The sequence below is a fragment of the Blastomyces gilchristii genome (assembly GCF_000003855.2).
Source record: "Blastomyces gilchristii SLH14081 genomic scaffold supercont1.1, whole genome shotgun sequence".
Lineage (NCBI taxonomy): Eukaryota > Fungi > Ascomycota > Eurotiomycetes > Onygenales > Ajellomycetaceae > Blastomyces > Blastomyces gilchristii.
Window position 1 is genome coordinate 2805595 of NW_003101682.1, and position 24575 is coordinate 2830169.

Consider the following 24575-nt stretch of genomic DNA (forward strand, 5'->3'; position numbering starts at 1 on the left):
TGCTCTTCTTCAGTTAGATTAATCTGTATCTCAAAATCCTGTATTTTCTGATTTACTGTCTCAGGTTTTATCTCAGTAATAAGTAGATTGATATACTTAGAAAGCAGAGCTGTCTTCTTAATATTCTGAATCATGAAGTGCATTTAATATCTGAATAAGATCTTAATTCTCTTCTTCTCTATCAGCTTCTGCTAATCAATTAGAGAATAGAAGTATTATTAAAAATTATTATCTCTTAATAAATAAAAAACTTATCAGTTTTAACTTCTTTATCTCTCACTTTAATACTCTTTTAATCTTCTTCTACTATTACTTATTTATAGTAATACTCTTCTTCTATATCTCTCTCTTTATCTTAATCTTAAATTATTCTCAGAACTTCTTCTAGTCTTATTACTACTATATAAAACTCTTTACTATCTTCTTTTTTATTCTCTCATATGTGATGTCATCTGTATTATTTCTATACTTAGTTCAGTCTAAATTCATCAGAAGTGTTACTTAAAATTATTATTATTCTACTTTCTTACAGAGTCTCTTCAAGATATTATAACATGTTTTATAATCTATTTCTTCTTACTTAAACATCTTCTTCTTCTCTCTCTTCAATCTGTGATAGCACTCACACATCTTAATAGTTCACAGAACTGCAGAATATTTGAAGAGAAATAACATGATTGATTTCAGTGAGTATTGAAGAGAGATAAAGACAGAAGAGATAGTTAGAAATAATATAATAATAATAATGACTATAAAATAGCAGTTGAGCTGATTATGAATAACTTAGTGAATTTAACAGATATTAAAGTTTAAAATTATTAATTTAAAAATTATTTCATATAGTTTTAAAGTAAATATAAAGTTATAAAATTAATTGAGTTATATAAAAGATATTATTTTTTCAGAAAATAAAACTATTTCTTCTTAAACTCTCTAAAAAAAATATTATATTATAAGTATATATAAACTTTTGAATTAATTCAGAATTTGGCAGAACTTAGCAGAACTTAGTGTAAGTCTACAGAAGTTTAGTTATCTACATTATTTTAAAATTATTGAGAAGAGAGAGTGAGTATGTTGAGATAAAGTGAGAGGGTTTTCTTTGTCTGAAATTGCGGGCCGACCTCACAGGAAAGCGGGAAACCGGATCCGACCCACGTTGGCGGGTTTTTCCTATCATTGATCAAGAAAGTCGGCCAAGCTCACCGTGGCCGGTCTTTGTTCTTTTTGCGTGCGAACAGCTGCCCTAAAGCCGATGATCACATCAAACGAAGGATCCCCCCCCCCCCCCCCCCCAAAAAAAAAGTCTGCCAAGTACGAGTTGAGGGATGTCAAGATTATTGAGCACGCGCAGAGAGGGGCTTTGAAAACACAGAATCTTGCTCATTCCTGCCTGCCAATCGGTCGACTAACTACATCTCATATTCCCTCCCATATTATCCTAGCGGTATCGCGAAAACATTTGGTTTGGGTGGTGGGCCTGGCGATGACATAATGCTATCTTTTGGAGCCTCAGGGAAAATATAGCGGGGGCCAATCACAGACAAAGGAGCCCCTCGTTCCCAAGCTGGGACGAATGGGTAAGTGCCTTCTGGAAAAGTGCGGTGGAACTCTCTCTGCTAGTTAACTTACGGAGTAACTACTTTAGTAAAGAATGACTTACATAAAACTTACCGATTAAAAATGGAGCCAAACAAGTGGGTGCGGTGCAGTCATATGACCAGCAAGATTTTTGCTTGCCGGGCTGGGATAAAACTCCCCTAGAAAAAGGGAAAAATGAAAAGAATGGAAAGTGAAAATGGCGAAAAAAGTCCTAGCCAAACAGAGGGATGCTGAATCGTAGACCGGGTACAAAGACAAATATGGCGTCCATTTATTAAGGGAGCGAGTGGACCCATAACTACTAAGCGTATGACTCCAATGCTTCCGAAGTTCGTTAACTATTAACTACGCAGTAGATAACTACCGCCGTACCCCGAACTACTCGTGATCGGTGAGAAATCGACAAGGAAGGGACATAAAACGGACCAGGCCCCGGAACTAACACCAGGAGGAGGCGACAGGGGGAACCCTCCTAACACCCCACCTCTGCGCAACTGAAGGAAGCTCATTTCCTCTTGCCTGAGTCCCCGTTGTTACCTCTAAGTAACTATCCATGTCATTTATGGTAGTTATATATTCAATGATTTTTCACGATTTTGGTGTGTCTAATTTTAGGCCTCTCAATCCCGTTTTTTATCCCGGGGAAATCTATAATAGATAGGAGGAGGATATCGGCAAGGAAATGGGCAAGTTGGGTGTGTGCACTCCCTCTCCAGTCCCTCGAACAATTGCCTGTAAATTCATCGTAGGCACGTAGAAGCTAGCACAGGGCGCGAGGCCACACAAGGGACGAAAGGTACTGCCCCTTTGAGTTAGCAAGAGGAATGGATCCGTCGTAGTTGAGAGCACTCTGTACTCCGTACAGAGTAGGAGAATAATGAGAGAGAATGTCAGCCTAGAGATGAGCCGAGCAAAAAAACACCCACCAACCATATCTCTCCATACCGGCGTAATACCAACTGATGGTATGGTATAGTTCATGCAGCGCTGTCATTTAGCTTGTTTGTTTCCACCGCCCACTTTGCCAGTCCAGTCATTAAATTAATTAATAATGGACAGGACAGTCCGGTATTCGGTCTGTAAGCCCATCCTCCGATTCCGATTCTTCTGCAGGTTCTCGTGGCTTGTACGCTGAGAGCAAAGATCGTGTTTTGTGTGGGTGAGTGTGTTGCGCCCAGGAATGCCCAGTCCCCAGCGCCTGGATTAGGAAGAGCGCTGATCGCCAGCAGCCGAATCCAAACCCAACCACCAACCACCACCACTCCCACTCCCATTCCCTCCCATCCATCATCCATCATTGCCATAACCACGGCACCCAGCGCCCAACTACGCTGCCAGCACCACCACAACGTCCAGCGCTCTCTGTCTATTGCGATTGGTGGTTTTCCCAAGGCATAACTGCGCTGCTCGCTCACCCCATGAGCTCCGGTGCCCGTAGTGTGTGGTGTGTGCCCAGGGTGTTTTGGAATATCTGTATCTTTTTTCCCTCCCCTTGCGACCTCCATACCCTTTTACTACCTAGTAACTAATCGTTACAACTCCCGCCCCCTTCCAATCATCCATCTACACCTATCTCAAATCCTCCCTTCTTCTGTATTCTTGACAGTTGTCTGCTTACCGCCTCTCCGGCACCCATACTGCACTTTTGCTCGAGGATGCGCAACCTGGTTGGTCGGCAATTGCGGTAACATTGATGAAGGTTAGTTCGATGATAACTTTTTTACGACTTTTCCCCCTTTTCCCCATCTTCCTTCTGGCTTGTTAGGAGAGTCTTCAATATTTGCCTTGTGGTTTGGCTCGGTTTCCTGTTGCTTCTCGCCTGTTACCACCATAACTACAGCCTGAAGTCCCTTAGATACATCCTACATGCTCCTCGTGGAGACGCTAATGATGAATGGAATGTTGACCATCAGCAGGCTCAGTAACCACATACATTGGAGGTTCCCAGGCCTAGAGAGAAGACTCCTTCGAATTGGTTTGGTGGCCAAGCACTTGACCTCTACCTTCTCCCCACCACAACGAAGACCTGCCGTCAACTCGACCGATGTGCCACGATTCGGTTCGTCCCTCGAAAAATTTCCTCGTCTATCGTGAATAAGGAGCCATTGGGCCCTTTTTTTTTTTTTTTTTTTTTTTTTTTTTTTTTTTTTTTTTGGTTTGCCCTATTGCCCGTTATGATTTATAATTACCGTGTATTGACGTTTGCGTGACCTGCACACCTGGTAGTAGAGATTCTGTGTGCCTTGACCGATCGTCTGTACACCATTCCCACGGCAGCCCATCATTTCTCCTCCTCCCCCAACCCCGCCCACCGACTCGTGTATGCCTTCTCATCCCCGATAGATCTGTGCGGACCGCCGGTGTGTAGTTGAGGAACACAGGAAATATGGAGTCAGAGCGCCGCAATGGGTTTAAGCGGAACTCTGCCCGCCAGGAGAGCCACAGCCGTCCGGTGGAACGAAGACCCAGTAAAAAATCCACTTCCAAGGACCGTCACGGGATTGTGTATCCTGACAGTTTTCAAGACACTACAACCCGAGCGGAAACCCCCGATTCTCCGCTGGACCAAACGAATCAGTCCCCCGTATCCGATGCAGAGTACATCCCACCAAGCACCACCGTCTCGCCACGCACAACCATTCGCAGCAAACCTTCTGAAGCGAAACGTGAGTTTACACCGTTCTATTCTACCGGCGAAGAAGATGAAGTCCCATCCGAGCAAAGGAGTCGAAGATTACGGTCGCAGACCACGACTCTAGAAGATCAGAGAAGTGAGGTCTCCCCCAATTTCCTCTCAAGAACACGAACTAGATTAGGCTCCCTCAATACTACTTCTCCTGCAAGTACCAAGTCCCCAGAGGATTCGATAGGGTCCATTGGTTATCCTTCAATTATCCAGTCACCCACCCAGCGGCAGCAGAAATTGATTAAGGCACCACCGGGAGGACAATCGTTGGTGTCGAATTCTTCTCGCATTGATGCCGCCCTGGGGTCACCGTTGCTAAACACAGATTCTTCAAAGATCCTCCAATTGATGAAAACAACTTGCGGTCGAATGCACGGGATACTGTATTTCCGTACCTCTGCTACTGCTGCTTGGACTTCGGGCTACTGCGCTATCAATGTCGCTACTGGAAGCTTGATTTATCAGGCCAAGGGTGAACCAGCGCTTGCGAAGACATTGATACCGGATCTCCGCGGTTGCCATGTTAGGACACTATATGACTCAGAAATCCAGAGCTCATATCTTTCTGTCTCAACACACTCTTCTTCTCTGGGCATTCAACTACGGCCCCATGTCAACGAGACCTTCGATTCGTGGCTAGCAGCACTGCTCTGCTGGCAACCCATACGTCCAAAGGGGGTACGCGATAAGATGACCAAACCGCAAAGCGTGACAATCGGCGAACGGCGTTTCACGGACCGTCGAAGGAACTCTGAGAGTACAGTGCAAAAGGATGCTGCAATTATTAAAGTTGGAAAAATGATGCTCTGGGATAAACCTAGCGCCGCTGGTGTGCATCTCCCCACGTCTGCAGCGAGAGTATCAGCGTTCAAGCAGCAGAGAGCGTTATCGCCTTCATGGCGAAGGGTGAGCTGCTCTTTACAAGAAAACGGCCATGTCAAGATCTTTCCAGAGTCGGATATCACTCCTATACATTTTATCCAGCTATTCCAGCTCTCTCGATGTGCTATTCAGCAATTAGACCCTTCCGTTCTCGAAGACGAGTTCTGCATTGCTATCTACCCACAGTACACCGCCCATTCCGGTACAGAAGTCACCACACGACCGATATACCTGTCTTTCGAGTCTCGAATTCTCTTTGAAGTTTGGTTTGTATTATTTCGAGCCTTTACTATTCCAGAATTATATGGCCCCGAGCAGTTCCCAGCAAACGAAGACCCTCGAAGTCAAGCCTCACCCACATCCCATCCAGCTATTTTAACTGACATGTTCCGCATTGAACGACTGTTATCAGTGAGAGTGATCGAGGCGAAGATGACCGCACCTCTTAAAGACGACAGTGATACTCCGAAAAATAAAAAAATCATCAAAACCCAAGCAACAACAGGAAAAACTCAGCAGAATAATCGGGCTGCTGGAGAGTATTATGCTGAGGTATTACTGGATGGGGAGATAAGGGCAAAAACCGCCATCAAGACTGCCACATCAACGCCGTTTTGGAGAGAAGACTTCAGCTTCCACGATCTGCCACCTGTGCTATCCAGCGCATCAGTTATCGTAAAGTCGCTTACCCCTACGCAAAAGGAGTGGACGCTTGTAACCCATGGACCTTATTCGCTCAATCAAGACGAAGCCAGTCCAATGACTGTTGGAGATGTCGAGGTTGCTTCACATGACGTAACGTACGGTAAAATCGACTTGCGCTTGGATGAACTAGATGCGTCAGGTGTAGAGAAGTGGTGGCCTATACTTGATGACAGTGAGCAGCAGGTTGGAGAAATGCTGATGAAGGTTCAGCTCGAGGAAACCGTCGTCCTGATGTCTCAAGACTATGCGGCGATGTCCGAACTACTACATTCCTTCCCTAACGGCCTTACTATACAGCTTGCACAGGTTATACCCGCGGAGCTACGACCGCTATCAGAAACCCTATTGGACATATTCCAAGTGTCAGGCCAAGCTGGTGAGTGGATCATGGCATTAGTCGAGGATGAAATTGATGGTATTCATAAGGAGTCCTCGGCTAGCCGGCTAAGATACACTAGCCGAATCCACTCAAACGACTCCTATGAATCCGGACAGGAAAGGGAAGTCCTAGTGCGTGATCTAGGCAGATCGGCCACTGTCGAGGCAAACTTGCTTTTCAGAGGCAACTCACTTTTAACAAAAGCGTTGGATTTACATATGCGCCGGTTAGGGCAGGAATATCTGGAAGAAACAATAGGCTCAAAGCTTAGAGATATCGATGAGAGCGATCCGGACTGTGAAATTGATCCCAACCGAGTACAGCGACCGGAGGATCTAGAACGGAACTGGAGGAATCTAATCATTCTTACCAGCAGTGTGTGGACGTCAATTGCTAGCTCCCCGTCGCGATGTCCGGCGGAGCTGAGACACATCTTCCGACATATCAGAGCTTGCGCAGAAGACCGTTACGGTGACTTCCTTCGGACAGTTACCTATAGTAGCGTTTCCGGCTTCCTTTTCCTACGCTTCTTTTGCCCGGCGATTTTAAACCCTAAATTATTCGGACTACTCAAAGGTTTGTAATAGCGACCGTTCTCTCAAAAAAAAGCTCCTCCAAATGTTTCAACCACTAAAATATTATTCTTAGAACACCCTCGCCCGCGTGCTCAGCGTACTCTCACTCTCATCGCCAAGGCATTGCAGGGATTAGCAAACATGACGACCTTTGGCAATAAGGAGCCTTGGATGGAACCAATGAACAAGTTTCTTATATCTCATCGCGTAGAGTTCAAAGACTTTGTAGATTCGATCTGCTCTATACCAGCTGAGCGTCCGGCTCAGATTGTCAATCCCTCCTATGCCACACCAATTCAGATCCTAGGCCGTTTACCTCCCACGTCGCGTGAGGGCTTCCCTAGTTTGCCATTCCTTATCGATCATGCCAGAAGCTTTGCCTTGTTGGTGAGATTATGGCTCGATTTAGTGCCAGCTAATTTCAGCGAGCTTCCAGAAGTCGATACAAACCTCGTCAAATTCCATGAACTGTGCTTCGCGCTCCAACAACGCACCAAGGATTGCTTAAATAGGGCAGAACAGGCAGAGCGGCCAAGCGGCAATCTGGAATTGAAATGGGAGGAGTTGGTTGAGCAGATGGAGAAATCCGCAACGTTCTATGAGGATAGTTCTAGCAAGGCAAACACACCCAGCGTGGAAACAATAGTCGGCGGCCCGGGTTCTGCCTTTGCTAGCAGTAACCGGAATTCGATGGGCTACTTTTCGCGGCCTCCCTTCCCACACCGATCGACGGATGTCAGCATAGGCGATGAAGGTGACGATGATACCCCTTCGAGTTCCGCATCAGCTACAGGTGAACATGGACGGCTTCCCTTCTCGTCGTCCCAGCAGAAATACGAGCCCCGCGAGAGTGCGGATAGTTCGAAAAACTCTTCCACTTATTCACTCGAGTATTCGGATACGACCAAGGGGAGACAAGCTAGTGTATCGAGGGATACGACGAGTAAATATCGGCTTTTCGAAACTTTCTCCCGACGCAGTAAGGGTAAGGATAAGGATGGGTCTAGCTCTGGGGGCTTGGGATCCCGGTCGAGAGAACCAGGAGGGGAGGTTGGATCACGAAATGAATTCTGATTTCGATGATTCTGGGCTCAAATGCCGCAATCAACAAACCACTGAAAGGGGGAGCAAGCATGCAGAAAAAAACGATAGTCTATTCACGACTTACATTTAATTTCTGTTTATTATTTTTATTTGCCCTGTCATATCCTGTCTCTTTTATCTCTTGAATGCATTTATGAATTAACGGGGTGTCTATATGTTTTATTTTCTTTATTTTTGCATTTTTCATTTGGCCCTTTTATACAATCTAAGCTTTCCCAAATATTTGTCTGGGAATTTTGGGGTTGCTGTTCAGGGCTGCTTGTATCATTTTTAAAACGTTTTCTCCCTCCCATGAGCCTTTTGGCTCTTGCTCTCCCTATACCAACCTACTACTCTACCTAGGTACCACTCTTTCCTCCAGCATTATCAAGCCTCCCAGAAAGTAATGCTTTTTTCTTGTCATTTCTTCCCTCTATATACAAAACAAGATCCCATCTATATGTTTCTTCTCTCGATCCTAACACACTTTCAGTCCCTCATAACAAGGACTTAACAGGTATATTTCAGCTATAAGCATCTTCATAGGACTTTTAGGCGCGGCGGTGGCTACCTATTCTATTTTCTTTCTATTGCTTTTATCTATATATATATATATATATATTCATACGATATCTAGCCAAATCGCATCAAATCTCCCATGGGGCATGCCTCCTGCTTTTGTATAAATACAGATCTACTAGACCCCTATCTATACTCTCTGCCAGGACCTAATTTCATGGCGAGCTAACGTACATACAATACACCTTTTGTGAAGTCTTTTAACTATCCACTTTTGTTGAAGAGAATTTCTATGCTCTTCCCGCGCTATTTCCCGCCCCCTCTCCTTGTCTCTCTTCAACTCTCCCCCCCTTCATTTTCCCTATACCCCTTTTACCTCCCTGTCTTGTCTATCAATTTTTCAATCTTCTACCAAATGTGACAAATCCCTCTGGTGTTGGATAAATACAGTATATAAAAGGTATTGGAATCTCTTATCTATTTCCCGAAATACGTAGCTAAAATTTTCTGGTGGCGTTTTAATCAAAGAATAGTTGGTATCTGTTCGGTACATGATATTGTGGTTGCGATCTGAGGGAACGGATGGCAATCATGTTAACTAAACCAGGTATGTATGTATCTACTTAAAAAAATATTGTTCACGGTAAAATCCGTACCGCAAGCATCCGAATTCTAATTAGACAGATTTTGTGGCATTTATTCTAAGCAGCGGCTTTTCGACAGTCATTCGGAAATGTTTGCTTCTCGAGGATGCCCAGCCCGCTGTATGTCCATGTACAGTGTGTACATGTACTGTACATGTGTAGTTAACTTTGTGGGTAGCCATTGAGAATCTGAGTAAATATGGATATTGAGCACCCCCGGCAGCACAACAAAGTTTTTATGGACAACTTGCTGCTCACGCATGCAAGGTTACTCGCAGACCGGCTTAAGTGGCAGTTGAGTGTAGAGGAGTGTTAGAGCTTGATTACAAGGATACCAGGGTGACAGCAGTGTTATGTCAGGATATGATATTACTGATTCTTGAGAAGGAGAACTATAGAATGTGTGGGTCACATGATGACCCCGTGATGATGCTCTAAGCCCTAGCAATCTTACAAGGAGAAGTCCAGGTAAGCCAATCAATTCGTCAATTGATGATTCGAGAAGAAGGAGTCTGCTTTCTCTTCTTTGGTGTTTGAATGCAGGGGAATTGGAAGTTTGTTTTTCGCAACCTTCTTTGCCAAAACTTGCACCGTGGAACAGGCTGTGAATGGTTGAAGATTGCGTGCGTGCCCTCTCGATTCTCGACTCCTGTAGGGGAAAAATGCCTTTTCCTCGTTAGGCGCGCGGGGTGAGTGCATAGAAAAATGCATCTATCTTGCGCGTTGGGAGAGCATGTATTTTGGTGAATGTTTAGCGGCCTGGTGGTAGAGCATCATCATAATACACACTTCATATCCCACGCATCACAATCATGAAGATGGCTGGGGTACCTTTGTTGGCATCACTGAGGAGGTTGTTACCATGTCGTTGAGACCGCCAAGACGATGATGGACTTGTCCTTGTTTTGGTGCTTCACAGATTGCTCGTGACGCCTGATTGTGGTATTTATATTTATGCCACCCTTCTTGTTGCAAATGGAATGTGGAATATTTTCCCCGTCGTTGGTGGGTCTGTGCATGCATCGGCTCGGCCGCTTTTGCTTTAACTTAGTTAACTAATAAGGGTTTGTTTGCGAGTGCTTTCCTTGCTTGGCATGGACGCGAGAACTCGACGCGAAAACAATACAAACATTTACTCCAGAGCTTCCATTGAGCCAACAACGCAGCTCCGTCTCTAGCACATCCCTTTGTCGAATCTCGTGGGTTTAGCCTACAATGTTTTCTTCCTCTCCTTTTCTCTAGTCTTGCGTCATATGTTCCTCCGAACTAGCACGTAATGTATGTACGTGTACATGTACGTAATCGTCCTGAGCAGAAAGAGAAACACGATGTCACAAACTAATATGTTCTTTATAATAGCTTATTGTCTCTCTACCCGTGATATGAAGAAATGGTCGGTTCGACAGATTCGGAGGATGCTAGTGCATCCCTAGATATTGCCTACCAGCAGCAACAGGGACTGGATTCCGAACAAGCGCAGCAACTCTCCGAGACTACCCAAGGTCATGGCAACCCTTTGGAGGAATTGGTTGGTATTTCGCTACCGCCGTTGACTTTCCCAAAGACAATCTACCAGGGCCATGAAGCACCTAAACCAAAATCTACTGAAAGAGAGGCGGTGGAAGCATTGCTCAATGAGCCAGGAATTGATAGGCAGACATATGACGAGAATGAATTTATTAGCTTTCAATTGGATGACTTCGTGATCTATGCGTTGCCTGATCACTCACCGACACCCCATGGCATGGTTTCGCTAGATCAGGTTGCTACAAAGTTTGGAAAGCAGACTGTCGTATTTTTCTTTGATGGCGTACTGAAAGGTCCCGGGAACCAGGGGCAGTACCTGGAGAGGGTGCCGTTTCGCCTTGTGTCGATTGGGGGGTATGAAGCCGTCGAACAACACAGTGTGGGAAAGGATATGTGGATCCAGTCGCTCTATGGCACGTCTACATCCATCGGAGACCTATGGTATCAATTGGGCACGCCTGCACCTGAATACAAGGACTACTATCATTCCTTCTGTTGGCTTGCCGATCTTGCAAAATACTTCATTGATTACCTCCACCATCATGAAAATGTCACCTTGCACCACTTTAAAATTGATTTTTCCTCCTGGCTAACGGATCTGCACGGCACTGATACGTCCTTCATAAGGTGGATGGCTGAATACAGAAGTCTTGATTTCAGACAAGCGATTAATTCATACTCCAGTTTTCTTGAGAAACAAGCATGGGATTTGGATCCTGCTTACTGCACTCATCCTCTATGGGCTGAACTTGGTGTTACGCAGGACAACCTTGTTCTTCCAATGCAACCGCAGAAAGCAGAAGGGACCATTGTCACGCCATATGTATATCAATGCTTCAAAAACATGGAGTGGGGCAATCACCTTACTGCTGTTGAGCTTGATCCTCAGATCTCAGCAAGCCACCAGACCCGGCTCCGAGAGCTTGGATTTCTTCCAAAAGTAATGCCAGTGAAGAAAATGAAATCAGGGTTTACTGTTGGACTTGACTCAACTACAGCAATTCGCCCAAAGGATGTCATTGCCATCCGAAGGGATCTTAAAACCCCTTGGAAGGGCACGGAAAACTTGTGGTATGCTGCCGTCCAGGATGTGCAACCCCGCAAGAACCGCCCAGCACGTTTAAGTTTAATTTGGCTCTACCGACCTTCCGAGACTGTGTGTGCAGATTTAACTTATCCTCATGCGAATGAGATCTTTTTTTCCGATCATTGCAACTGTCAAGATGGTGTCATAGATACCTCGGACATTGTCGAGAAGGTCACGGTGACATTTTTTGCCCAGCAAGCGGAGAAAGGGGCACAGTTTTTCATTCGACAGACATATTTCTCAGAGGATGAAACTTTCACTTCTCTAAAAGAAGAACATTTCAAATGCCAATGCCGAAAACCCAGGTCAAAACCAGAGTTCAAGGTTGGTGACACGGTCCTAATTGAAAACTTCGATGAATTAAACCCCGATCAAATAAATCTCGAGCCAGCGGAAATCTTGGGGTTCGGCGAATCTGGACAAGTGAATGTACGGGTATTTCTCCGCCGCGGACGAGATTACAACGATGCAGGTTGTCGCCCGAATGAGCTCGTCTACACGAATCGGACTCGAACTGTTCATGTAGATCAGATTGAGAGACGATGCCAGGTCCGATGTTATACCGAAGAGCAAAAACGGGACGGCTCTATTCCAGCACCTTATAACCGAGACGGAACTGGAGATGCTTTTTACGTAACCGTGCAGGAGATCTCCTCTGACAGGGGCTCTGAGCTTGTTTCTATACAACATCCGCCAGTGGGATTTAGGGAAGGCTATGATTATTCTGAGGACAGCAGCCTTCGCAAACTTCGGGCACTCAACATATTTAGTGGAGGAGGGAGTTTTGACAGAGGCCTTGAAGAAGGGGGAGCAATTAAAAATAGATGGGCTGTGGAATGGAGCGCTGCTCCCATGCTCACATATCGTGCGAATCATGAAAACCCGGAAAAGGTAAAACTGTTCCTGGGCTCTGTTAATGATTTCCTTCTCCAAGCTTTGCAACAAAAAGCAGAAGCAGGTAATCTAATTGCCAAGTTAGGTGACGTGGAGGTTATTTCAGCTGGGAGCCCTTGCCAAGGTTATTCCAATGTGAATAACCGCAAAAACAATGCAGTATCTATGCAAAATTCTTCCATGATAGCGTCAGTTGCTTCGTATGTCGATTTCTACCGACCACAGTATGCCATATTGGAGAATGTGATAGCTATGTCAAATCGCACGCATAAGAGAAATCCGCTATGTCAGCTATTATGCACCTTTGTTGGTATGGGATACCAAGCTAGAGTTCTTAACTTGGACGCTTGGAGCTTTGGAGCTCCTCAGAGCAGGTCCAGGCTTTTCATCGTCATTGCAGCACCCGGACTACAACTACCCGCACATCCTCCTCTCACCCATTCCCACCCACCAAAAACAACACAAAAATCCCTAGGCGAGGCCCCCAATGGCTTGCCCTTTGGAAAAAGACATTGGGAGATCCCTGTTTTTGACTTCTTACCAATTTCCCAATCCTTAAAAGATCTCCCTCGTATCAGGACAGGAATTACTCCCATTGACTACCCTGACCATCGACCTACACGGTTTGAGTCCGCTGTCAATCAGCATATAATCAACAGTGTACCAAAGGCTCCGAGGATTCAAGGATTACATGAAGCAGTGGCTAGGGGGTTCTTTTGTCCGGAACACCGCAATGCACGCCAACGCAACTGCCAAAGAGCATTCAGTCGGATACATCCGCGTTTTTTAATGCCGACTGTCACCACATTCCCATCCCCATATTGCAGGTTCACAGGGAGGTGGCTTCACTGGGAGGAGGATAGGGTGATGACGGTGATGGAAGCTCGTAGAGCCCAAGGCTTTCCAGATGATGAGGTTTTGGTTGGCTCACCGGTTCAACAGTGGAAAACCGTGGGAAATAGCGTTGCAAGACAAGTTGCTTTGGCGTTGGGTTTGGTCATGAGAGATGCAGTTCTTCAGAACCAACTTAACGAGAAAGCCAAGAACAACACCATGGTCACGAATGGCATTCAGGTTGTTGTGGAACGGTTGAAGGAGAAAAGTATGTGGTCAACTACCGATCCAGCGGCAGAGCCAGGCGAAGAAGCATCAAACTCCGAAACGGGGGCGGCACGAAATGTTACTCTGCCCTGTGAACTTGCCGTATTGCTACCGAAATCCCCCAATGAAGCCCATTTCGGCTCTGCCCCAAAATCCTCTCTTACAGGTCCCACGGATGACGATAGGCCAACCCCATCTGCCCATGACTCTGGGATTCAACAAACCGCGAGTTCTTTGACTACAACCCTCACGCCCTGGAGCGCTCGATCGACATCCGTACCAACTAGCACTGACGAAAGCGCTCCCCCAAATAACACCTCAGGTGGTGATAATATATCTATTAATTTGGACCACAGAAGAAGATCAGTAGCCCTCTCTTCTAATACATTTGGGTCAGGGTCTGTGCCTGTTCCTCTGAAGAAGCGGAGACTCAACGACGAAACTCGGAGTGGCAAGAATGAGTTTCCCTCAAGACTGTTATAAATGGACTGGACCTCTGCCGCGGATGATACGTGCCATGTACCCTCAGGTTATTGGGCCTGTGCTTTCGCGGGTTTATAGGACAAAATGATTCCAAGAGTCGTGAGTTGTCGTATTCACGGCAGCGGTAGCTTGGTTGAAGGATATGAACATGAAAATTTAGCTTTGCCATACATCCAATATACACGTATATTTTGTTAAGGTCTTATATCACGCCTTAAATTGCCCTAGTTTATTATTCCCTCCTTGCCTCCTCCACATATCAGGTTACAAAATACTTATCACCTAGAGTCTAGAAGTAACCTGAAGGAAAAACGCAAATAAAAGCGAGGAATAGCATTTTCCTTGCCTTCTCAGCTTTCCGCTCCCACCCCCTAAGCCACCTAGGCGATCTCTCCCCTCCCCTTCATCATCACCTTACATCCATAGGCAAACCTTCCCACTCGCAGTACCTCCCACAACCCAGTCCATGGTAGGATGTAATACGGCAACGGCGGGGACGGCAGTTATTAGCCCTTCACCGCCAAGCTGAGCTAATTGGTCACCCGCGGCGGAGTAGACGTCTACGAAACGGTTCATATTTCCGATGCAAAAGCGCTGTATGCCATTTGATTGTGGGGAGGCTTGCCATTGTGGTTTGAGGCTGGACGGAATTACTGTTAGGTTTGTGGGTAGAGCTAATATTTGCGCTACTTTGGAGAATGGCAGTATTCCCAAGTGGAGGAGAAAAAGGGCGCATAACTTACATTGTGACCCATCGTCCCGTCTGACAATTATGTCTGATGGTGGTGGTTGGGCTCATGTCATCATCGCTCAACTTGTGACCCGGTTTCCATGAATGGAAACCCTTAGCTCCAAAATCGTAAATTTTGACCGTATTATCATACGAAGTGGTAGCGACCTGACCCGCACTGTTGAACGCGGCATGCGAAACGGACAAGTTGCTCTCATGTTCGCCGACCGGCGTCGGGTGCTTCCTGGACAGTTGCCGAAGGTCCCAGAGACGCATGAAGCGGTCTAAACTGGCAGTTGCAAAGAGATGCGGCTGTGAAGGGCAGAGGGAAAATCCACCGATTTTCTTCTCTGACAGCTGGTAGATATCTGTGCTACTCCTTTTAGTATCCTTATCATAACTTGGGTGCCCGTTTCCTGACATTCGCGTGTCGTGTCGGAAGAAGAATCCCTCAAGTGTGGTAAAGTATAGGACGTGCGGGTCGTCTGGTGCCATGTCCACGCTGGAGACTGCCTCTTCGTCTGACTTTGAGGCGGGTGCGTAGGCTTCCGTTGAGATGGACTTCTCAAGATCCAAGGCTCGAACGGAGCCATCATAGCTGGCTGTGTAGAGTTTGGATGGCGTTGAAGGGTGAAGATGCATCGAGCTAATTGTTCTGGCATGTGGCTTTATGGTTGTTATTATAGGGTCAGGGTCATCGTCGTCCTCGTCTTCGTCGTCTTCAACTTTCACGGCAACAGGGAGTGTTTGTGAAGCGTCAAAGATACCCAAGTTGCCGAGCTTGTCGCCGGCAAATATTAGGGGCTTAGCCTCAGTGGGGTGAAAGACCATTGAATATACTCTTTCCGGTGTTATTTTTATCCCTATATCGTGTCGTTATTAACCTTTTACGTTAATTGGTGATATTCCACATTTGGCAATACTCACGATTTGGCTCCCATGGCTCCCAAAGATTCAAGCCGCTCATCTTTTCCCTTAAGGACTTCAGCTCTTTGTTTGTCGTTTTCTCAATATCATCTCCGCCAAAAGTTCGCGCAAAGCGCGGTGGAGCAGCCTCCTCTCCGAGAAACAACGACCCATCCCATTTCTGGCCTCCAACAAGTATGTCCCCCATCTTAAGATCACCGGAAACCCGAATTCTTTTCGCTTGCGCAGCAGCCTTTTGAGCTTCATATTGCTCATCAGCTTTGCGCTTTGCTATCTCGCTATCGGCTGCCAATCCAGCAAGCCGTGAGGACGTTCTTCGCGGTACTGGCGCTTCATTCTCTTTCTTGACGCGTTTTGCCGGAGTCTTTTTAGTAGACTGTGACACCGGCCTGGAGGATTTAGTAGAAGAACCTTTGGTAAATAGTCCGGAGGATTGAGCTTCCTGAGTAAGCTTTTTCAAAAGCGCATCACGCTCCGCGATATTGGCTGCGCGCTGCTTTTCGAAATCGGACAACTCTGGGACGGATTCCGTGTGGGGCATAGCTCAAATAAGTAATAATAACAAGCGTTACAGAAAGGAGAATACGGCTAAAGGACCAAGCAACGGCCTCGAGAGGTCCCGGATATCTCGATGGAGACACCACACTGTTCAATGCTCGCTCTGGAGTTTTCGCGATTCCAAGGTTCGTATCCGTCAAACTCAGAACTCAGTCAATAAACGCGCGTAGAGCGGTCGCGCAAGCACATGATCTCATCTCCTTTGTTCCTGTTTAGGTATAGTTCATAAGATAATCATGTGATATCGCTCCTGTATCAAAATTCGATCCTGTTATCTTCTCTCCGTCGACAACAGGAAACCTGCAAGGGAGCTTGCAAGGGAACTAGAATAAGTTAGTTGTGGCAGAATTTCATCTTTATAACCATGGTTGGGAATTTACACCGGGGATTTGTCCCATATCAGAGTGATGGCTTTTTTCTTTCGTTTCTGTATCATACTCGAACTCTGACCAGACCAGTTCTCCGATATAAATCGTCGCCGTTCACACTCTCACAGCCCACATCTCCTCCCGCTTCCAGGAGATTATATCAGTCACGTCTCGTCCAATTTAAGAATCGAAATAGCGAATGCGCTTTCCCAGCACCAGACACATGGACCACTCCGAAGTCGCAAGACGACTCACCGGGTGACATTTCCTCCTCCCATCAATTCTCTGATCCGCTCTCGCAATCTAGCTCTGAGAAAAGTAGCGACAAAGATCGAGACTGGGACCTACTTGCTTCCGCTCTTGATACTTTAAAGTCCTCTTCGAATGCCAAAAGCGATGCCTCGCCGGGGTATTCCCATTTTTCGGAGGTGGTCACTCATGAAAAGCCATCCTCGATATTTTCTCGTCCGGGTGGTGGCACGTTGGCCGGTATGATACCCACTACACAGAAAGATACAGCGCGGACCCCGGACCTACAAAAGGCTAGGGTGACATTGGAAGACCCTGCCCCTTCTAAAGAGTCGGACCCAATCGAGAGAACCCCCGACTGGGCTCGTATGGGCGATAGACATCGAAGTAGTTATGGGTCTGAGATCAAGTTAGGAACTGCCAAAGCCGGTAAATCTGCGCCTCTCACGAAAATAGCTTCTAGTGAACGGGCTAGACCCAAAACATGGCAAGAGAATACCATGTCTCGTCAGAGCACGGATGAACCCCTCGGCGTGCGAAGCATCGAACGGGCTCCCTTAGAAAAGGCAATCCATATTCCTTTTGAGAAGGCTGTTAGGAGACGGAAAGACAATCCAGAAAACTGGCAGGAGGTTGACATGCCAGATCGCAATACAGACGGAGAACAAACCCTTCGATACCAGGGGAAAGTTTATGGTTTTGCTGCTGGTGATAAAGATGAAGTAGTATCCGGTATGGGTGCATTTGGACCAGGTAAACTCGCCAGGGAAGTAGGAAACCGGGCAATCAAGCAAATAAGCGCTGAACTGGATGATTGTATATCGAGCGGGAAGGGAGACATTGGAATCTGGGACGTGTGCGAAGAGCACATATTCGCAATGCTGAAGCTTTTTTCCGTTGAAGACGAAGTCATAACGTCTACTATGCCCCGGTATGGGACTGCAACACAACGTATGCGCCGGGCGGATAAGCGCAATTCTCAGAAACATCACGCGAAAACTGACATGGAATCAGAAGCGGCCAGCCTTAATAATTCGCCATCCAGTAATCCTCTATATATCCCTCCTGGTATACCCCGGAAACCCTTTGTTTTGCACGCCTTTCCCGCAACCCTCCTCTACGCTCTGCGTCTACTTCATTCTCATTTCCCCATGTCAGAAATAACAATACAGATGCATGCTGCCATCAAAGCTCGCGGGCGCATCGCCCGTCTTCTCGCGTCAGACACAGAGATCTTTAACGAATTAATATCCTATCATTGGCATGTCCACAACAACCTTCCGCAGGTGAATTCACTTTTACAAGAGATGGAGGACAACGGAGCTACAATTTCTAGCCGTACAATAGAGCTGCTTGATGAGATATTCACTCAGAAACGAGAAGAGCGGCTACTGGGCGGATCTTCAGCGACTGCTCTTGTCAAAGGAACCCCATGGGCCTTCGACCCCGCACTTCGTGCATACAAGGACTTCGTCGGCATAAAGGGACAGTTTGAAGGCTTGTTTTCCAAAGTTAAGAGACTGCGCAGATTTGAGGGCCATAAATCTAAAATAACGGAAAAGATGCACAGGAAGTTGCCGGTGGATATCAAAGGGTCAGCTAGCTCAGAATATTCACGTCTGCATAGACGTCGCAGGAACTTCATGCCATATATCGAAGATGATGCAGAGGAGTGGGAAATTCGGAAATGATACTATTTCGGGCTTTGCTTTTAACATCTTTGCGGTGGCCCACGTTGCCCAATTAATTACTTCTGTCCTCTTATTTATTTTTGGTGCACGGCATAGATATGACTTCAAGTCAGGACAGGAACGCGACGGAAAAACTCCACTTGATTTATAATTATTGTGCTACATATTTATCCTTCTGTAACCAAGATATACAATATGCCTCCGACGTTTTAGAGACATTTTGTTGGGCTTGCCATCTCTTATCCTCTTTGTGGCCTTCAACAACAATTAAAACATGGTAAAAAGCAACAAGGATGAAAGTTCCAGCAGAAGAACAGGCACCGAATGACTCCTTTTATCTTACATGGTAATTAATATACATTCTACAAAGAACGGCATTAACCCTGCGTTCATCCTTGCTAGTCTACCATTTCTCCCCCGCTTAATTGCGAGAAAATCACCATATTGCCTCATACCTTCATTCCCCAACTCCTCCCCACTCCAACAACACTACCCGCGACAAACCCCAAGTACCGCTTAGCTTCGCTTAGAGTCCTAGTAACAGAGTTGACATCGCTGAGTTGCCGTTCGACAAATGCCTTCGTCGCGTTGAAGCCCGGGGAAGTATCCTCTATCATAAAAACGTCGGCGCTGGCATAAACAGTCGCGACGGCGAGTCTCTTTGTGTACCACGAAGAGTCCACGGAGTTGTCGTTGGCCAGATAGAGGATGTCAGAGGAGAGCGCATATAGCTCAGAAATTGACGGGACAATATTAAAGGGTAGAGACATGGTTGCTAACGCCTGTGTTTGGTTGTGATGTTAGTCGAACTCCACCAATATAGCAATATAAAAGGCCTATATAATCGAGGATATATAAGATGAGAAGGCACTCACATCCTGCCAATGCTCGATTATCTTCTCGTTCATCTTTAATCTCTCCAATATCAATACCAACACTTTCTCCTCCACGCTTAACCTTCCTGCTTCTCCACCTTCAGTTGTCCTAAAAAGTTCTCCGCTCTTAGCTTTCTGCCTTAACATACCTCTCCGACTTCCCAACCAGTAGGTTATAAGCGCAATCTCCCCACCGCCCGGGAACAGCTGTAATGAGACATCCAAGTATCCGGCATCCCGAGCCCCCAGTGTAAGCGAATGGGCCGTGAATCCATGCTCGGGAATATGGTTTACTGCCGCGGAGAGAATTGCAGACTGTTCCGGAGTGTATGTGTCTGCTAGAGTTTCTATAGGAGGGGGGAAAGAGGAATGGTAGGGACGGGAATGAGAGAGGGAGGGGTTCGGAAGTCGTGGGTGTTTTGCGCAAGAATGGATATGCCTAAATCGGCAATAATGCGGGCGGTGCGGAATGAGGGAAGTTCGCGGCCGAAGAGCAACTAAGGGTATTATTCGAGTGGAAGACTTTCCGATATTTAGGGACTTAGATCTTAACGATATGGCGACCGGTCGACCGGTGAGGGAAATGGGCTGCGCCATTGAAAAGAGCAATGGAGGCGTTCTGCGGGTGGTTTCAGATATTCGCTCCCTTGCGGTCAAAGTTGGATAATGAATGGGGTGGAATATGGAATTACGTCTTGTTGCGATTTTGTAGACGTTTTGTTGAATTTAATGAAACCCCCCCAAACAGTGTCTTTTTAAGAACGTGAACCTGGTTATAGAAGTTGAGCGGACTGATATAATTATTATCGGAACCTGCTTGGCGGTTCTGGTGTCACGTGATACGGAGGAACCGTAACCAACTATCAACCTCACTCGCCAACTTTCCTCCAACGCTACCCGTTCATCGGTGTGGCATCGAACTTGTGGAAAAGATCAAAAGATCAAAGAGACCAAACCCTCCGGGGTAGTAATTCTGGTGTTGGTATATGGTTGAAGCTATGTTTACCGCTCTACCCCCCCACCCTATGTGTAGATAAGGGACTAGAGATCTAGGAATCGTTGATGTGACAAGAAATTTATACATAATATTACTAACTACATACTTCTTGAGTCCGTTACTACTATGTTCGTTTCGATGGAAATATTGCCGCCCTCCCCAAACGATGGATTATCCCTCCCACCCGACATTTTTGGGGTTTCATAAGTCTGTAAGGGTATTGTGTCTCTGAAAGAATCCGGGATGATCTCTATGCGGCCCAGATACCCCGTGTTGAACGACTTAACGAATGGCTTGAGGCATGGGATCGTCGCGGCGATAAGACTATAATGCAGTTCTACCTCCATGCAAACCGATGGGATTGTTCCATAAAAAAAGGGGTCATCCATCATGTCTTGTTTCCGGAGGTAGAAAATACGCAATGCGGCAACTATGATCACACTTCTCCAAAATTAGCATCCGTGCTGCACCTATAGAGTTACCGGGATGCCTGACCCTTCTACGGGCCAAAGTACTTACGGAAGACGGAATGAAAACGCGAAGAGAAGTACTAATTTCGATTTCAATTGCATGTGCAGACCCCAGGCAATATACACTGGAAGCAAGGCCAATAGGAGCTCCATTCCAATGCCGGAGGTTTCAACACCTATCCATGTAGGGTACTAAACCCGAATTAGCGATGTCCAGTCAAACCGAGTACAAATCGAAGGGAAACATACCGCTTGGAAACATTTTAAATCTGTTTGGGTCCAAGGGCTTGGAACCTTGCACCTAAAGCAAACAGCTAAAAACACTGCAATTCCCCACACAACTGTGAGGAGAAGCCCGGCCCATGCCGCGGTAGCAAGCCTTGTGTATCTTGTGAGACGGCCTATGAGCATGAACGTCCCGGCTTTCGACAACATCAGCCCAAGGACATAAAAAATATCGCCGGCATACGCCGCCTAAATTGAATCTGGTCAGAACGTGTGATTCGAGCCTTGGTCGTTGCGTAGGACCCCTTACCCTTTGTATGTTCAGGATATCCGAGTCCTCGAGCAACGGTAGCCGCTTTCCAAAACCGTCGCGAACTTCTACCAATTTGACGCTCGAATGTATAATTGCGACTGCCTGACCTCGATAAAACGGAAAATTGCATCAGTTACTACTTACTCATGGGCTGGTTCCAAACGCGTGGCAACATGATAATGAGAAGTTGTAAAAATAGGAAAACGTTCGCTCACCGTGCCGATGGTGATAACCCAATCGTCAGATCCAAATGGCCCATTGATTGACAATCGCGTGAGTAATCTTGCAAGGTAACAGAATATCATGTACACCATCATGAGGCTAGCTATAATCGTGACCAATGGACCTTGATCATCGTCGGTGATATGGTGAGGGCCCCAAGTGTCTGACCCCATCGCGTATAAATGGAGTTATGTTTGTCGTTCAAGATGCATCCAAATTCTAGGGCCTTATACTTTACTAAATAAGAAAGACAGGGGAGGTAACTGGAATTACCGTTTACTCCTAACAGTCGCCACAAACCAGAGAGCGGGAAGGATAGGGAACGAGAAGAAGACAATGCTGAATATCAACTTATCAAGTGATTACTCTCCAGGTACTCGCTTGCCACATTTTGGATATGACGGGCGTAAATGCATACAGCCACTTCATTATTATTGAAAGCAAAACATCAAGGGATGGTTTGGCGGGCATCTGCAGGATTTTCGACTGTTTATGAATGGGATGTGCAGGGAAGATCCTCCAGTTGGCACGCATAACCCCAGATCGGACCCGCGCCACGGGATCCCAAGGAATGTCAACTTCGTTCTAGAATTTCTAGCTCGTTCAATTTTTGGGCTCATTGGCTGCTTTAGCGTTATCTTGCGCCGCGGCCCAAGAACAAACGCGTTTAGCTAGGGTTCCCCACACCACTCACACGGTCAACACCCCAAGCCGCAACCACCCCACCCAGCGTTGTTGTTCGTGTGATCGTTCTATCCGCCGGGCATTGTACTCTCTCTTCTGCCCACAATTTTTGTCCCTGACAGATTATTCATTAGAGGGATCCTGCAGCGCCAAGTCTCATGAAATATTTAGTACGCACGGCCTTCCTATATAGGCATAGATGCCACGATTCGGCGATGCCGTGGCATAGGCCTTGTAAATATTGTATTCATCTAATTGAAAACCTCTTGTATGCCGGGTAATGGATATAATAATAATCCATCACTGTAATAAGCAGCTGCAGCTGCCACTGCCACTGCTGCTGCCGCTGCTCCCTCTACCGCCGCTACACTGCTTGTACAGTTATTTTGAACTCTGATAATAATAAAAAAAGTGAGGTCTTTCATATCAATATCAGCCACCCATTCCATATACCCTGTTTTGATTTCAATCTTGAAAATATAAGGGCTTGATGGCAATAATGGTTGGTATGGCAATTGTGAATGCAAATCAGGGGGATAGATAACATGGATAGAGAAAGGCCTAGGTGGAGTTGATGATCAATCTGCCTTACAACAATATGAGATATGAGGCTAACTTGATGATGAAGCACCAATTATTATAACTAACTGAATAAGGAAGGCTGTACAGCACTAATTACATGCATATACTACATATGAATTTGTGTGGAAACATCACACGTACAGATCCACCTGTGTGATAGTGGTGTTAATTAAAAACACCACTGAACACTATAATTTACATGACATTAAACCATATAAGGAGCCATTACTGCGAAAGGTGCTTGCAGGATCCCTCTATTGTTCCCTGCCCGCAACTGCATCGATGCTCTTGTCTCTCCACTATCCACGACAATACTTCTTTCATCAAGGGTCGTTCCTAGTACAATCCAGATCCTCTTGCCGGCAATGTTTTGCATACTAAAGTAAACTAACTTTTGTTTAAAACAGACCACTGGGTCAAATGACTCAGTCGAACGGCATCAACCTGGTCTGGCCAGGTACTAAAGGGACAGGCAGAAAAATTTCTCTCGACGACAATCAATCAAGTTGCAGCTTGGAAAAACTGAGTTTATTATGCGAAAACCTTCAGTTTTTGTGGCTTGTGTGTCGTGGAGGTGAGATAATATTTCTAGCTGTTGTCATTCGACCCGAGTCGAAAGTGAACGAGCAGCCTGAGCTAAGCTTATTAGAGGCAAGTTCTAGAGACTTATACGGAGTACTTAACTTCGATACAGGGACAATTTAATTGAATATCTTGGGTCTAGTCACCTCCCCTTGTCCCTCTCGCCCAATGGTCATTTCCTGTTCAAGGATTATTTAGCTCGCGTGGCATGAGCCAATCTTGGGAACCACGCCAGGGCGCCGATTAACTTAGATTTCTTCGCTACCAAACTTGACATGAAACCTTATTGCTCCAGCGACAATTGCGCGGGGATTTACTTTTTGGGGATAGGGGCGAATCTCAACGACCTATGCCACAGCAGCCAAGAGGTCAAACTTCCACATCTCTCTATCTCTTCTCTCTATCTCTCTATTTATTATAGAAAAACCGACTTTTCCATTCAAAAACGCTATAATGTGACATCACCTGCACCTCATCAAAAATATTGCTCAGCTCAGCTCTGCTCTCCAGCTCATACAGCTCAGATCAATCTTCAAATCTTCATTCTTTTTTTTATTCTGCTCTTTTCATACATTCCTTATACTCTTCTCTATGTTCATTTTTGATCTCTGTGTTCATGGCATGCGCTGCTAAATGCCCTGTAACATGATCTCATGTGATGTCATGTGCACCTCTTTGAATTCATGAATGGGATTGAACAGCCGGCTCTGCAGCCTGTACTGCGTACAGCTCTGATTAATCTGATAATGGTGGTAGTAGTAATACGGGGTGGAAGAGGGTGGTAGAGGCGGTAGAGGGGGTGGTAGAGAGGGTAGAGGGTGGAAGGGGGTGGTAAGGGGGGGGTAGAGGTAGAGGGTGAAAGTCTCTTTTGCCCCAGTAGCCTACAGGTTATGAGACCATTAAGCGTGAGCCCCGCTGTGGTCAACATGCATGAG

General features: G+C 46.1%; 6 protein-coding genes across 7 annotated transcripts; 3 read left to right on the forward strand and 3 right to left on the reverse strand.

Moving 5' to 3' along the window:
* The first annotated feature begins 1531 nt into the window (after positions 1–1531).
* BDBG_00361 (GTPase activating protein) lies at positions 1532–9093 on the forward strand. The gene is made up of 6 exons (XM_002629069.2): positions 1532–1580; positions 1649–2761; positions 2832–3301; positions 3519–3661; positions 3832–6830; positions 6903–9093. The coding sequence occupies exons 5-6, from the start codon at positions 3989–3991 to the stop codon at positions 7901–7903; spliced, it is 3843 nt and encodes a 1280-aa protein (XP_002629115.1). The 5' UTR covers positions 1532–1580; positions 1649–2761; positions 2832–3301; positions 3519–3661; positions 3832–3988; the 3' UTR covers positions 7904–9093.
* A 460-nt stretch (positions 9094–9553) lies between these two features.
* Positions 9554–15715, forward strand: BDBG_00362 (DNA methyltransferase Dim-2). Its single transcript, XM_002629070.2, has 2 exons — positions 9554–10369; positions 10435–15715. Exon 2 carries the CDS (start codon positions 10466–10468, stop codon positions 14165–14167), a length of 3702 nt encoding a protein of 1233 aa, XP_002629116.1. The 5' UTR covers positions 9554–10369; positions 10435–10465; the 3' UTR covers positions 14168–15715.
* Positions 13957–16555, reverse strand: BDBG_00363 (WD repeat-containing protein). Its single transcript, XM_002629071.2, has 3 exons — positions 15825–16555; positions 14911–15760; positions 13957–14807 (listed from the first exon to the last, which is right to left on the reverse strand). The coding sequence occupies exons 1-3, from the start codon at positions 16363–16365 to the stop codon at positions 14582–14584; spliced, it is 1617 nt and encodes a 538-aa protein (XP_002629117.1). The 5' UTR covers positions 16366–16555; the 3' UTR covers positions 13957–14581.
* BDBG_00364 lies at positions 15906–19753 on the forward strand. Of its 2 annotated transcripts, XM_031719853.1 has the most exons (2): positions 15906–16714; positions 16841–19678. In XM_031719853.1, the coding sequence occupies exon 2, from the start codon at positions 17242–17244 to the stop codon at positions 18688–18690; it is 1449 nt and encodes a 482-aa protein (XP_031575762.1). In that variant the 5' UTR covers positions 15906–16714; positions 16841–17241; the 3' UTR covers positions 18691–19678. The 2 variants fall into 2 exon arrangements, with proteins under 2 accessions (XP_031575762.1, XP_002629118.1); XM_002629072.2 differs by having other exon boundaries at positions 15906–19753.
* Positions 18812–20400, reverse strand: BDBG_00365 (ubiquinone biosynthesis protein coq9). Its single transcript, XM_002629073.2, has 2 exons — positions 19566–20400; positions 18812–19472 (listed from the first exon to the last, which is right to left on the reverse strand). Exons 1-2 carry the CDS (start codon positions 20160–20162, stop codon positions 19140–19142), a joined length of 930 nt encoding a protein of 309 aa, XP_002629119.1. The 5' UTR covers positions 20163–20400; the 3' UTR covers positions 18812–19139.
* Positions 20401–20432: 32 nt separating this feature from the next.
* Positions 20433–22631, reverse strand: BDBG_16102 (uncharacterized protein). Its single transcript, XM_031724118.1, has 5 exons — positions 21786–22631; positions 21568–21672; positions 21282–21506; positions 21082–21224; positions 20433–21003 (listed from the first exon to the last, which is right to left on the reverse strand). Exons 1-5 carry the CDS (start codon positions 21963–21965, stop codon positions 20661–20663), a joined length of 996 nt encoding a protein of 331 aa, XP_031575763.1. The 5' UTR covers positions 21966–22631; the 3' UTR covers positions 20433–20660.
* Positions 22632–24575: the final 1944 nt, after the last annotated feature.

What these genes read in the sequence shown, in the direction of transcription:
- BDBG_00361 (XM_002629069.2), top strand. Translation starts at nt 3,989, where the DNA reads ATGGAGTCAGAGCGCCGCAATGGGTTTAAGCGGAACTCTGCCCGCCAG. An exon ending in ATTATTCGGACTACTCAAAG is followed by an intron (nt 6,831 to 6,902) that starts GTTTGTAATAGC and finishes TATTATTCTTAG; the next exon opens with AACACCCTCGCCCGCGTGCT.
- BDBG_00362 (XM_002629070.2), top strand. Translation starts at nt 10,466, where the DNA reads ATGGTCGGTTCGACAGATTCGGAGGATGCTAGTGCATCCCTAGATATT.
- BDBG_00363 (XM_002629071.2), bottom strand. Translation starts at nt 16,365, where the DNA reads ATGCCCCACACGGAATCCGTCCCAGAGTTGTCCGATTTCGAAAAGCAG. An exon ending in GGAGCCATGGGAGCCAAATC is followed by an intron (nt 15,761 to 15,824) that starts GTGAGTATTGCC and finishes GACACGATATAG; the next exon opens with GGATAAAAATAACACCGGAA. An exon ending in ACGGGACGATGGGTCACAAT is followed by an intron (nt 14,808 to 14,910) that starts GTAAGTTATGCG and finishes AATTCCGTCCAG; the next exon opens with CCTCAAACCACAATGGCAAG.
- BDBG_00364 (XM_002629072.2), top strand. Translation starts at nt 16,747, where the DNA reads ATGGTTGGGAATTTACACCGGGGATTTGTCCCATATCAGAGTGATGGC.
- BDBG_00365 (XM_002629073.2), bottom strand. Translation starts at nt 20,162, where the DNA reads ATGGCGCAGCCCATTTCCCTCACCGGTCGACCGGTCGCCATATCGTTA. An exon ending in TAATCGAGCATTGGCAGGAT is followed by an intron (nt 19,473 to 19,565) that starts GTGAGTGCCTTC and finishes AACCAAACACAG; the next exon opens with GCGTTAGCAACCATGTCTCT.
- BDBG_16102 (XM_031724118.1), bottom strand. Translation starts at nt 21,965, where the DNA reads ATGGGGTCAGACACTTGGGGCCCTCACCATATCACCGACGATGATCAA. An exon ending in GGGTTATCACCATCGGCACG is followed by an intron (nt 21,673 to 21,785) that starts GTGAGCGAACGT and finishes TATCGAGGTCAG; the next exon opens with GCAGTCGCAATTATACATTC. An exon ending in ATTTAAAATGTTTCCAAGCG is followed by an intron (nt 21,225 to 21,281) that starts GTATGTTTCCCT and finishes ATTCGGGTTTAG; the next exon opens with TACCCTACATGGATAGGTGT.